The sequence below is a fragment of the Engystomops pustulosus genome, chromosome 8 (genome assembly GCF_040894005.1).
Source record: "Engystomops pustulosus chromosome 8, aEngPut4.maternal, whole genome shotgun sequence".
NCBI classification, from domain to species: domain Eukaryota; kingdom Metazoa; phylum Chordata; class Amphibia; order Anura; family Leptodactylidae; genus Engystomops; species Engystomops pustulosus.
In genome coordinates this window covers 36,187,481-36,202,076 of record NC_092418.1, presented here as the reverse complement: position 1 = coordinate 36,202,076, position 14,596 = coordinate 36,187,481, and the positions used below count along the sequence as shown (strand labels likewise).

Below are 14,596 nucleotides of genomic sequence, written 5' to 3'. Positions count from 1 at the left end.
ACAGCATGGCCATGACAGAGTGACAGAATGAAGCTAGATAGCATGTAAAACATCCAATAATTGACCCTGACACTATAGGGGACGGCATGCAGAGGCAGCGGCAGCAGGCTAGAGAGTGGCATGGCGACATACCCTAAATGGACTCAGGCTTCAAACCAATGGGTGGCAGAGAGGAACCAAAGGAGGTGAGCAAGAAGCGCTCAAATAATATCGGTACATGATAAAAGTTTGCCAGTATATTTTGTGGATTACACAGCAGGGTGGCGACAAAGTTAACATGGAAGCCATGAAAACAACCCAAAATTCTGCCTGACATAGCTCGTTTGATAAGGGGACCATGTATGGAGGCAGTGAACTAGTAGTAGATTAAAGGTGCTGCAGTTAAAACTATGTTAGTTGGATCTTGGCATGGAGCTGGCGCTCCGCTGCCAGGCGAGCTTTCGCCAATCCAAGCCCCTGTCTCTAGGCTACTCCCCAAACAGCACTTCTAAGAACCTTTTGTATAAGATCAAGTGTAGTAGCGTTCTTATAAGTTTGGGATATGGCGGGTGAGGGGAATGTAAACAGATGCGCAAGAAGCGCATGATGCGCATGGAGCTGGTGCTCCGCTGCCAGGTGAGCTTTCGCCAATCCAAGCCCCTGTCTCTAGGCTACTCCCCAAACAGCACTTCTAAGAACCTTTTGTATAAGATCAAGTGTAGTAGCGTTCTTATAAGTTTGGGATATGGCGGGTGAGGGGAATGTAAACAGATGCGCAAGAAGCGCTGAAATAATATCGGTAAATGATAAAAGTTTGCCAGTATATTTTGTGGATTACACAGCAGGGTGGCGACAAAGTTAACAAGTTTGATGTGGAATGCCCTGTAATAGCTCTTGGGCGGTGTGCCTTTTATCGCCTAGGCTCAGCAGTTTGAGCACCGCCTGCTGTCGCTTAGCGACGGCACTGCTGCTGTGCCTAGAGCTACCGACTGATGGCGCCATGGCCACGGATGGTAATTCGGAGGAGGAGGAGGTATACCAGGCCTTTGAGACCTGGACCGAGGTAGGCCCCGCAATTCTCTGCGTCGGCAGTATATGACCAGCCCCAGGGTCAGACTCGGTCCCAGCCTGCACCAAGTCAAGTGTAGTAGCGTTCTTATAAGTTTGGGATATGGCGGGTGAGGGGAATGTAAACAGATGCGCAAGAAGCGCTGAAATAATATTGGTAAATGATAAAAGTTTGCCAGTATATTTTGTGGATAACACAGCAGGGTGGCGACAAAGTTAACAACTTTGATGTGGAATCCATGAAAACAACCCAAATTTCGGCCTGACACACCTCGTTTGATAAGGGGACGATGTATGGAGGCAGCTATATGGACGACTTTTGGAGGTAGCAATGGAGACAACGTGTGGAGGCTGCTATGGAGACAATTTAATTTGGATAGTGCCTGTATGTGGCAGTCCAAAAAAGTTTTCAAACCAGAGGAGCAGGTAGGTGGCCCTCCAGAAAAATGAAATAGATTGAGTGCCTGTATGTGGCAGTCCAAAAAAGTTTTCAAACCAGAGGAGCAGGTAGGTGGCCCTCCAGAAAAATGAAATAGATTGAGTGCCTGTATGTGGCAGTCCAAAAAAGTTTTCAAACCAGAGGAGCAGGTAGGTGGCCCTCCAGAAAAATGAAATAGATTGAGTGCCTGTATGTGGCAGTCCAAAAAAGTTTTCAAACCAGAGGAGCAGGTAGGTGGCCCTCCAGAAAAATTGAATAGATTGAGTACCTGTATGTGGCAGTCCAAAAAACTTTTCAAACCAGAGGAGCAGGTAGGTGGCCCTCCAGTAAAATGGAATAGATTGAGTGCCTGTATGTGGCAGTCCAAAAAAGTTTTCAAACCAGAGGAGCAGGTAGGTGGCCCTCCATAAAAATGGAATAGATTGAGTGCCTGTATGTGGCAGTCCAAAAAAGTTTTCAAACCAGAGGAGCAGGTAGGTGGCCCTCCAGAAAAATTGAATAGATTGAGTGCCTGTATGTGGCACTCCCAAAAATTGTTTAAAACAGAGGACCGGGTCGGTGGCCCTCCAGAAAAATTAAATGCATAAAGTACTATAGCTAGAGCCAGTGTCCCTGTCAAAAAATAGCCAGTTTCCTCTGCTTTACTGTACAAAGAGGAGGAGAAGGAGGAAAATGAGGAGGAGGAGGAGTGGATAAATTATTCAGGTTGAGCTTCCTTCACCTGGTGGAGATTGGAAATTATGAGAAATCCAGGCTTTATTCATCTTAATAAGCGTCAGCCTGTCAGCGCTGTCAGTCGACAGGCGTGTACGCTTATCGGTGATGATGCCACCAGCTGCACTGAAAACCCGCTCGGACAAGACGCTAGCGGCAGGGCAGGCAAGAACCTCCAAGGCGTACAGCGCCAGTTCGTGCCACATGTCCAGCTTTGAAACCCAGTAGTTGTAGGGAGCTGTGTGATCATTTAGGACGATGGTATGGTCAGCTACGTACTCCCTCACCATCTTTCTGTAAAGATCAGCCCTACTCTGCCGAGACTGGGGACAGGTGACAGTGTCTTGCTGGGGTGACATAAAGCTGGCAAAAGCCTTGTAAAGCGTACCCTTGCCAGTGCTGGACAAGCTGCCTGCTCGCCTACTCTCCCTCGCTACTTGTCCCGCAGAACTACGCACTCTGCCGCTAGCGCTGTCAGAAGGGAAATACTGTTTCAGCTTGTGCACCAGGGCCTGCTGGTATTCATGCATTCTCACACTCCTTTCCTCTCCAGGGATGAGAGTGGAAAGATTTTGCTTGTACCGTGGGTCCAGGAGAGTGAACACCCAGTAATCGGTGCTGGAATAAATTCTTTGAACGCGAAGGTCACGGGATAGGCAGCCTAGCATGAAATCTGCCATATGCGCCAGAGTACCAACGCGTAAGAATTCACTCCCCTCACTGGCCTGACTGTCCATTTCCTCCTCCAACTCCTCTTCTTCTGCCCATACACGCTGAACAGTGAAGGACTCAACAATGGTCCCCTCTTGTGTCTCGCCCACATTCTCCTCCTCTTCCTCCTCATCCTCCTCCACCTCCACCTCCTCCGATATGCGCTGAGAAACAGACCTAAGGGTGCTTTGGCTATCAACAAGGGAATCTTCTTCCCCCGTGACGAGCGCAAAGCTTCCGACTTCATGCTGATCAGAGATTTTTTCAACAGGCCAAGCAGCGGGATGGTGAGGCTGATGATGGCGGCATCGCCACTGACCATCTGTGTTGACTCCTCAAAGTTACTCAGCACCTGACAGATATCAGACATCCACGTCCACTCCTCATTGTAGACTTGAGGAAGCTGACTGACCTGACTACCAGTTCTGGTGGAAGTTGACATCTGGCAGTCTACAATCGCTCGGCGCTGCTGGTAAACTCTGGATAACATGGTCAGTGTTGAATTCCACCTCGTGGGCACGTCGCACAACAGTCGGTGAGCAGGCAGTTGGAGGCGGCGCTGCGCTGCCCTGAGAGTGGCAGCATCTGTGCTGGACTTCCTGAAATGCGCACAGATGCGGCGCACCTTCGTGAGCAAATCAGACAGATTGGGGTATGTCTTGAGGAAACGCTCAACTATCAGATTTAACACATGGGCCAGGCATGGCACATGTGTCAGTCTGCCGAGTTGCAGAGCCGCCACCAGGTTACGGCCGTTGTCACACACAACCATGCCTGGCTTCAGGTTCAGCGGTGCCAGCCACAGATCAGTCTGCGCCGTGATGCCCTGTAATAGTTCTTGGGCGGTGTGCCTTTTATCGCCTAGGCTCAGCAGTTTGAGCACCGCCTGCTGTCGCTTAGCGACGGCTCTGCTGCTGTGCCTAGAGCTACCGACTGATGGCGCCATGCCCACGGATGGTAGTTCGGAGGAGGAGGTGGAGGAGGGGTGGGAGGAGGAGGAGGCATAGTAGGCCTGAAACACCTGGACCGAGGTAGGCCCCGCAATCCTCGGCGTCGGCAGTATATGACCAGCCGCAGGGTCAGACTCGGTCCCAGCCTCCACCAAGTTAACCCAATGTGCCGTCAGCGATATATAGTGGCCCTGCCCGGCAGCACTCGTCCACGTGTCCGTGGTCAGGTGGACCTTGTCAGAAACGGCGTTGGTCAGGGCACGGATGATGTTGTCTGACACGTGCTGGTGCAGGGCTGGGACGGCACATCGGGAAAAGTAGTGGCGGCTGGGGACCGAATACCGAGGGGCGGCCGCCGCCATGAGGTTGCGAAAGGCCTCGGTCTCTACTAGCCTATAGGGCAGCATCTCCAGGCTGAGCAATCTGGAGATGTGGACATTGAGGGCTTGGGCGTGCGGGTGGGTTGCACTATATTTGCGTTTCCGCTCCAGCGTCTGGGGTATGGAGAGCTGAACGCTGGTGGATGCTGTGGACGATCGTGGAGGCGACGATGGGGTTTTTGTGGCAGGGTCCTGGGCAGGGGGCTGACTATCAGCTGACACAGGGGAAGGAGCAGTGGTGTGCACGGCTGGAGGTGAACGGGCTTGTTGCCACTGAGTGGGGTGTTTAGCATTCATATGCCTGCGCATACTGGTGGTAGTTAAGCTATTAGTGGTGGAACCCCTGCTGATCCTGGTTTGGCAAATGTTGCACACCACAGTCCGTCGGTCATCCGGTGTTTCCTTAAAGAACCTCCAGACTTCTGAAAATCTAGCCCTCGCCGCAGGAGCCCTCGCCACGGGAGCTTCACTAGTTGACACATTTGGCGCTGATGCACCAGGTCTGGCCCTGCCTCTTCGTCTGGCCCCACCACTGCCTCTTCCAACCTGTTCTGGTCGAGGACTCTCCTCCGTCTCAGAAGCACTGTGTTCACCCGGCCTATCAACCCAGCTTGGGTCTGTCACCTCATCATCCTCCGATCCCTCAGTCTGCTCCCCCCTCGGACTTCCTGCCCTGACAACAACTTCCCCACTGTCTGACAACCGTGTCTCCTCATCGTCGGACACCTCTTTACACACTTCTTCCACTACGTCAAGAAGGTCATCATCACCCACAGACTGCGACTGGTGGAAAACCTGGGCATCGGAAAATTGCTCAGCAGCAACCGGACAAGTGGTTTGTGACTGTGGGAAGGGGCCAGAAAACAGTTCCTCAGAGTATGCCGGTTCAAATGCCAAATTTTCCTGGGAGGGGGCAGACTGGGGGGGAGGAGGCTGAGGTGCAGGAGCTGGAGGAGTGCCGATTTCGGTGACATGGGTGGACTGCGTGGAAGACTGACTGGTGGACAAATTGCTCGAAGCATTGTCGGCAATCCACGACATCACCTGTTCGCACTGTTCTGGCCTCAACAGTGCTCTACCACGAGTCCCAGTAACTTCAGACATGAACCTAGGGAGTGTAGCTCTGCGGCGTTCCCCTGCTCCCTCATAAGCAGGTGGTGTCTCACCCCGCCCAGGACCACGGCCTCTGACCCCTGCAGTAGTTGGACGCCCACGTCCCCGCCCTCGTCCTCTACCCCTAACCCTCGGGTTAAACATTTTGAAAATGAGAGTTATAACTTGAATTTTTTTTTTAACTTTTTTTTTGTTTTTTTTGTTTTTTTTTGTGTTTTTTAGTTTTTAAAACCAAACGATGCTATCCTATTGCTATGGCTATTTTCTAGCCAAGTATGAAAGCACACTACTATGCCAGATGAGATGACGCTGAGTTATGAAAAAAATAAACGTAAAATAAAAAAGGAAATGGCAGACTGTGCCTAATTGAAATACAACCCCGGGCCCTAATAAATTTTCCCACTTCGGTCTTTGCGATGGATATGTGCGTCACTAAGCGCAAAACACAGTGGTTGCAAGTCTCACTCCAAATTGTTCACAATTTGCTAGTAGATGCACTGCAGCAAGTACAGCCACCAGCAGATCAACCAGAAATCAAATATATATAACGCTACTGTAGGCGTAAGTAAGCCGTTTGGATTCTCCTATGGCTATTTTCTAGCCAAGTATGAAAGCACACTACTATGCCAGATGAGATGACGCTGAGTTATTAAAAAAATAAACGTAAAATAAAAAAGGAAATGGCAGACTGTGCCTAATTGAAATACAACCCCGGGCCCTAATAAATTTTCCCACTTCGGTCTTTGCGATGGATATGTGCGTCACTAAGCGCAAAACACAGCGGTCGCAAGTCTCACTCCAAATTGCTCACAATTTGCTAGTAGATGCACTGCAGCAAGTACAGCCACCAGCAGATCAACCAGAAATCAAATATATATAATGCTACTGTAGGCGTAAGTAAGCCGTTTGGATTCTCCTATGGCTATTTTCTAGCCAAGTATGAAAGCACACTACTATGCCAGATGAGATGACGCTGAGTTATTAAAAAAATAAACGTAAAATAAAAAGAAACTGGCAGACTGTGCCTAATTGAAATCAAACCCCTAATAAATTTTCCCACTTTGGTGTTTGAGGTGGATATGTGTGTCACTAAGAGCTAAACACAACGGTAGCAAGTCCCCCTGCAAATTCCTCACAATATGGTACTAGCTGCCAGCAAGCCCAGCCACAAGCAAACAAAAAAAAAAAAGTATAACGTTATTGTAGCCCTAAGAAGGGCTGTTGGGTTCTTGTTGAATCACTCCTGCCTAACACTATTCTAATAGAACACCCTAACGCTTTCCCTGACCAGCAGCAGCTCTCTCCCTAGCGGCATCCAGACAGAGAATGATCCGAGCAGCGCGGGTAGCGGCTAGTCTATCCCAGGGTCACCTGATCTGGCCAGCCAACCACTGCTATCTACGTGTAAGGGTACCACGTCATGCTGGGTGGAGTGCAGAGTCTCCTGGCTTGTGATTGGCTCTGTTTCTGGCCGCCAAAAAGCAAAACGGCGGGAGCTGCCATTTTCTCGAGCGGGCGAAGTATTCATCCGAGCAACGAGCAGTTACGAGTACGCTAATGCTCGATCGAGCATCAAGCTCGGACGAGTATGTTCGCTCATCTCTAATCATTACCCTTAATCCATGTACCACTTGCTTACCTAGTGATGTGAAGAGTTTGAGGACAAGTTCTTAAATCATCCTTCTTTCATAGAGAAAAAGAAGAAGATAAGGAAATTGCAGACTTCCTACGCATCAAATTAAAGCCGCTGGACAAAGTCACAAGACCAGCTTCCAGTAAGTACCAAGCCTGGCCCCATGAAAGCGGCAGGCCTCCTGCATTTACATAGAAAATTAATACAATAAATTGTGCCTGTAATTCCTAGATACAATGCAATATAGGGCTTGACGTTAACTTATCAATAGCCATTGCCACAGAGACAATGACCTATAAATGGTGACAGTGGCATGACTTGAAACTGATGAGCCAGGCCCCCAACTATAATGTATGGATTACAGTACGAGTCTTCCCAAATGGGAAAGTGACACCTTATGGGCCCAGTTGCGCCCCAACCCTTACACCCCTGATGGTGACTACTACTCAATGTATTATGCAAGCAGCATGTGGAAAGTAATTATGGGACCCAGATAAACATGACCACATACTCATACACACAGTACTTGGATAGAGTCCAGAATAGTTGTAAAGCTGTAGAAAGAACCAATTTACTCTACTATATAAGCAATGACATAGCCTGAGGAGAGTAATATAATAATAATCTATATCTATAGAGCATCATCAAATTCTACAGCGCTGACAAATATGCACCAAATACAAGGCGTTATGCCACCTCAGCATTTACTCCTACATTTTCCATCAATTCTAATAATATAATGATAGTATGTATGTATTTGTTTATGGGGGGCATAGTGTGGGGCTTTTATTATTCTTCTCACACCTTAAGGCCGTACATGTGTTCCCCATAGACGGCAATGGCCGCACGGAGGGATACGGTGCCGCATACGTGTGGCACCATACCACTCCGTACACCAGAAAAAGATGGGACATGTCTTATCTTTCCCCGTGCCATGGATCCCAATGGAGAGAGGAGGGGTCACCCCTCCTTCTCTCCGTTGCGCCGGACATACTGTATGTGGGCATACATTCGTGTGCATGCGGCCTAACACCTTGAATAGAGCACTGTGACACCATATTTATTAGCGACTTCTTATTTATAGTGTCCTTCCACCTTCCTTCTGTTCGTGCACTATACATCTTAGACCTTCAAACACTGAGCCCCATCTCAGTGGTTACCAGTCCATGCTGCTGATATACAGAAGAGGGTTGTCATTATATATTATTTATCCAAAATTCTATGGTAACCATAGACATGGATTAGTATAGGTCATGAAAATAGCTCCTATTATCACTGTATCTGTGGAACAGTGCACTGCACATTTCCTGTCAGTGTGACAGAAATATGGTAATGTATTGTCTTTCTGAACACATAAAGGGGATAATAACTATAAGAAATGTCTGATATCTATTGCTACTTTCTGTCAGGACATCACTATCAACTTGTAACTCAGTATATTAGGTTTTCAAGACTAGTAGAAGAGACCAGGTCACGACACCATGTATCACTCCACCGGAATAGATCCGGCCAAACACTGAGCTCTACTGAGCATGCCTGACACAACAGCCTCATGGTAGTAACAGGCCGCGTTATTAAAGAGGACCTGTTAGGTCATTAAAACAATTTAGCTGCTTATACGAAAGTAAGCAGTAACCTCGCCCTCTACCAGTTATAGCAGTGTTAAATCTCCAGCTTTATCCGAACATACCGAAAAGCTAGGAAACAATCCAATATGTAGCGGTCCGATCGTTGGACCAAGCTTAGAGCGATCCGGTGTATTCATGAGGGGGTGGTCTGAGGCGCTCCCCTCTTCTCAGCCGGCCGACATACCCCCTCCTCGCCCCTGTCAGTCAGGGACCTGTAAGAATCGCTGGCAGCAGCGCATGTATTGCTCTATGCGATGTGGCGCGCTGACAGCGGCCGCAGAGGGGCTTATTCACAGTGCCGGCCGAACATTCAACAAGCGGTGTGAATAAGCCCCTCTGCGGCCACTGTCAGCGCGCCACATCGTATAGAGCCGGCATCGACTGTCAGGGGACCTGTACAATGATCCAACCTTTTATTTGATAAGAGGTCAGATCGTTTAAAACTAAGTATGCACACACACACACACATTTTAATAAAAATTTAATAAATATAAAGGGGCTGGGTTAGGGGGAACTAATTTGGTGGGTGTATTTTTGGGGGGTTACAGGTCTTCTTTAATGACCTGACGGGTCCTCTTTAGTGGCTAAGGAGAACTTCTATTGATGAGACAACCCCAAATATATAATTATTTATCAACACATTGTGTTCCATGACTGGACCGATTTGTTTTCACATGGTTTATGTGTCTTTTCTACTTTCCTTACCATTTTAGACTAATGACAATGTCTTCTTTAATACAACAGGTACCAGTCCTGAGAAGAAAACGGAACTACCGCCAACTAAACCGTCCTTAACAAAGACTGGAATGGCTATCCTCAAAGATTGCTGTGGTACCACCCAGTGCAGTATCATGTAAGACACAGCCTCTCAGTCCAGTCTTCTGAAGGCTCCTGCAAGATAATGGGTTCCTCAACAGAGGGTTCAATGCATCTAGAATCCTGCTACCAAGAACTGTACGTGCTGTAGATATTACAGTAACGCATTTACCAATAGTGTATCAATAGTGAATCCCTCGCTGTCGCATGGATCACTCAATGAGCATGTTTAAGAGGAGCGTGTATGTACCAAGATACCTACATATATATGTATATAGGGCGGCCAGCAAACAGTACTGTTTCGTACCAGCCTGAGTGATTACTTAGTAGAAATAGCAGTCTGTGTTCTGGTCTCCTTTGGGAAATTAACATGTGGTGTCTATTAAGACTGAATACAGCCTATAAATGTGACCAACAAAGGGCCCTAGACAATTCATCTCGTCCCAAACCCTAAGAAGGTCGTAGACCTTCTAGGAACAGGAACCGTGTTCCATACACAAGGACACCAATGATCCAAAAAAACCATCAAAACTAGTATTTATTAAACCCATATAAATCACGAAAAAGTTTACAAATTGTTTTAAGTTTTCCCATAGCACCCCCTACTGGAAGGGCCAATGTTTTATATTCTACACTGTAGCAACAATAGGCATTTGATTTTATGATTCAATTTAATGATTGATGAAAGCAAATGCCTGAATGATTCAGTCGGTCTGAATATTATTTACCGGTATATAGTTTGTCACTGTTTGGTTATAAGTTATTGTTTTACGTTACTTTGACCCATACTGAATAGCTCTGTCCGATCCTCAACAATATGTTCTCCTGTGAGGATTCAACTTCAATTACTCAATGGTTTTAAAATGACCTCTCCCAAAAACTGCTATAAAACTTCAAAACTTCTTCTATGACCCCCCCCCCCCCCTACTAAAATAGGCTCAAACACTGGTAAGTCAGGAGAGTCCTGTCTGATGGAAGACCTTCCCCTTGGTCAGAACTTATTGCTTTAATTACCAAAACTTTCCAGACTTCCATAGTTGCACAGTACACAGTGTTAGGGAACCTTTTACTTTTTCGATCCCTTAAAAGAGTTGACCGGCATACGATTTTGTTTTATAGAGGACGCACTGACTCCAGCGCCAGTGGTCGCCGCCAGCTTCTGTTTGTATACAGATTCTCACCCGCTACAGCAGAAGTTGGTATTAAGAAGATGCATTCTACCATCATAGCTTTAATTGGAGACTCTTGAGGAAAGAAATGTAGTGGTAAACATCAGTATGTATTAGAATACCCTGATCCGTCATACCATAAATACACAGTGAAGGGAATACTATTGAGAAGCTTTCTATACTGATAACTGTCAAGCGGTGGGATGTATTTAGCAGCAGTTACTTTTTGTAATTGAGTCGGAAATTCGAGCAAGTGTAAGGATCTAAGTGACTTGGATGAAACTAGGTTAGTTATGTCTGGATGACAAGCAAGGGTGCACCAGCTTTGAGGCGATTTGAGCCTCTTGTCTCAGGCAGCGCCATCTGGGGGGCAGCATCAAAGGTGCAGTTATCTGCTACAAAGTAGAGCTTGACGCTTAAAAATAGTGTTTCATGGGTGTTAGACACTGCATGGAGAACCCATGAACTAAAAATAATTATCTGATATATTACTACTGGATGGGACAGACGGGGCGCCGTTCTATAACTCACCTCAGGCAGCAGAGAGTTCAGATTCACCCCTGATGACGAGATGCTAAGCTTTGTGTGGTGTTTCCAACTTTTGTACATTGTTACTTATCAAAATTGGCCCAAAGAAGCAACTGGGTCATGGGATAGTTAATGTTGGGTAGGTTAAAAAGGGGCCAAAACAGAAGCAGTTGCTTCTTACTGATCAGGAGGCAAAAACTGGTCCCTGTACACTGCCGAAAGTGTCTACATTGCCGTAGAGGAGGAAGCTGTCATGTTATGACCAGTGCTTTGCATCAGTGTTTTGCTGGTGGATTTGTGTTATGGCTGGTTTTGATATATAAGGACCATGCTTATATATACCCAAAGTCAAAAATTCTTCATATTTAAGCAAGAGTACACCTGTACACTTAAATGCCAATATTTACAGGGGTGTTCCCGTATGACATTTTGTTTGGCATATATCCTATATTTCCTATAAATGCAGGTCCCACAGCTGCGGGGAGCAGAGAGGTTGCAGTACAAGCGCTGCTCTCTCCATATCTGTTTTATGCCATTTCCATACATAATTTATTAGAAAAAGAGGCAGGGCCCAAATCCAGCTATAAAATATCATATACAGAAGTTGCATGCTGGGAAACTGCATATGAAATCAGCAAAATACTTGAACATCCACACCAACTTAGGCCCCTTGTACATGAACGTACGTAGTGGCCACGAGCAAGCCACAAAAACGGCAGGCAGTTTATGGCTGCCACAGACGTGCATTACACCCGGCCACAGCGCGGTGAGTCACGAGGATAAGCTGCCTGTCAAAAGGATAAAGCAGGTCTTATGCCTGCCCGTAATATTGGTGCGGGTGCACAGCTCCCAATGGAGAGAGAAAAAATTCCCCCCCCCCGTGGACTGATTTTGCACACATTCAAGGGGCTTTACTGTCATTATAGACTTTATGAAAATCTGGAATGTATCTGCTGCAGAAAATTTACATGTTGGAGATACATTTCATTTTCCTTTGGTAAAGAATCTGGGACACGTATAAGGACTTTGGAAAATCTCCTTAAATTAAGTCTACTATTAAAATTAAGTGTGATAAACCAGGGACACTAAGTTTCAGGCACCTTGACTGTGATAATCTTATATTCGTTATTATATTCCTTATAAAATCAAGAATTAGGCTAATGAGCCTGAAGGTATCCTGCGGTTTTACCAGAGTCGCTCCATGCTCCAGCTGCACACCAAAGGGCTCCAGGGGGTGTTACTGGAGCCCCTCCCTGCTTCGGCTGCACGCCCCACAGACCTATTCCAGCCTCTCTGGTACCTCCTCCCCTTAGGATTCAGTGGTCGGGTTAGAAGCCCTTTGGGGAGTTGGGGGTCAGAGCACAGAGGGACTCTGGTAATGCCCCCCAGAGCCCTTTAGTGTAATTTATGTAAGGATTAAAATCCTTTTTTTTAACAAAATGGCATTCAGTTGTTTAACCCCTACAAAGCACTTGTGGGGCTTTGTAGAGGTTAAATGACGTAGCTTTCCTTTAAGCTAGTGAATTATGGACTGACCACACTGCCGAGGACAGGAATAGTGATTTATGATGTAAGGAGTCCCTTTTTCTGTTCCTCAGGGATTCAGTGGAGTAACTAGAAGCTGGGGGGCCCCAGTGCAAAGTCTGTGCCAGGCCCCTGACTATAATGTATGGTATATAGTACTAGTCTTCTCATATGGGAAAGTGACACCACAAGGGCCCCCTAAACCTCTTGGGCCCTGGTGCAACCGCAACCTCTGCACCCCCTCAAGTTACGCCCCTAATTACAATGAAGCTCAAATTTGTGTGCCTATCACTATACTGCTGTCAGCCTTACACAAAAATCTGCATGGAAAATCTGTGTGTGCAGCTGACCTTATAAAGGGGAAGAAATGATATACACCAGGTCTTGAGGGTCCCTTTAGTTATTCCTTGATCACAAATACAGGCAACATCAGACAGTATGATTGGCCTAGTTCACATTGGTGTCCATGGGTTTCTGGAAGTTTTTTTTTTTTTCTTCCCTGCATGTAGAACCCAATATCTTCCATTTGCCTTCTACTCTTTCCTAGAACTTAAGAATACAGAATAACTGAAATCTCCGTTTCCAGTGTGAACTGGGCAATAGAAGTCTGTTAATGGGCCTCATCAGGAATCATGGTGCCCTTCTGTTTTTATCCATATACAAACGGCTCTTGATGATCCCTAGTTACTGACCTCTGATGAAGTTCTCTGGATGCTTTACTCTACTCCCATGCTGCTATGATCAGCTGTAAGGTGCCTGTAATGAAGCTTTATTGATAATCCTTGTTCCCATGACAGCACAAAAATTTGAAAATCCAATTGTCACAGGGACGAAAAAAAAAAAAAAAAAAATAATTATATTCAACTTAAGTACAAACCTAAAGAACATATCTTGTACGTAACCCGGGGACTTCCTGTAGTCTATTTTATTTCGCACCATTAGATAGAGAACATATACAATATTCTATCCAGTGTTCACTCAGTTACTAATACAACATGTGATTTCACATAACTTTTTTTGGAAAAATTGAATCCTTTCTTTATGCCGATTTTGAGAATATTACGCAAATATATTTTTAACAATGGTATGTGTAAAATAAAAGACTCCAGACAATTTGTAGAATTTGTTAAGAAACTCCTTGGACATTGCAAGATCACTGTATGTGAGCGCAGTAGAATATTTATGTCTTAGGATCTATTATACTGTGAAGTTCAGCCTGTAAAGTAAATAAAATTATTTGTATCTTTGTGGATTTCAAACTGGAATTGTACATTTGTAAAACTTAAAAACACTGTGGTATTTCATCTGCGCTGCGTAGATGGCATTGAACTAAACAGACGGATGCGTTTGTGTTCTCATACGAAGTAAAGCAAAAACTTTGATCCACGTGTCTCGCCTCGTTTATGGAGATGTGATAGTTTAGGAATACTTGAAGTTACAGAAATTTCTGAACAAAGTGCATAATGATCCATTAAAGAAAAAAAGTGTGCTAAACGGAAAGTGTTTTTTTTATGCTCATACCTGCCAAATAACGTTCAATATTGGGCCTGCTGTTTGTAGCAGGTATATGTAGCAGGTATATGTAGCAGGTATATGTAGCAGGTATATGTAGCAGGTATATGTAGCAGGTATATGTAGCAGGTATGTATAAAAAAAAAAAACAGATTGACGAATCACTGCAGCCTCCACCGGTCAGGGCTTTATGGCTATGGCAGAGTTTGCCAATGGAAACCAGTCCTCAGTACAAGACAAATGAAATCTACATAAAATATGCAAAACACAAAGGATTCCCAGACTATGAGAAACAAAGCTTCTCTGGTCCGATGAGACAAATATTAAACATTTTGGTGTTAATTCCATGCGGTATATGTAGAGAAAACCAGGCGATGCTCATCACCTGCCAAATACAACCCCAACAGTGACACATGGTGGTGGCAGCATCAT

At 45.9% G+C, this 14,596-nt stretch overlaps 1 protein-coding gene across 1 annotated transcript in view; it reads left to right on the top strand.

The window, feature by feature from the left end:
* The window catches only part of BMERB1 (bMERB domain containing 1), a 138,671-nt gene extending 124,767 nt beyond the window's left edge, over positions 1-13,904 (top strand). Inside the window, exons 5-6 of the mRNA XM_072120665.1 lie at positions 7,047-7,129; positions 9,360-13,904. Coding sequence (XP_071976766.1) covers positions 7,047-7,129; positions 9,360-9,472 — 196 coding nt within the window. The 3' untranslated portion in view covers positions 9,473-13,904. The remainder of the gene's footprint in view (positions 1-7,046; positions 7,130-9,359) is intronic.
* Positions 13,905-14,596: the final 692 nt, after the last annotated feature.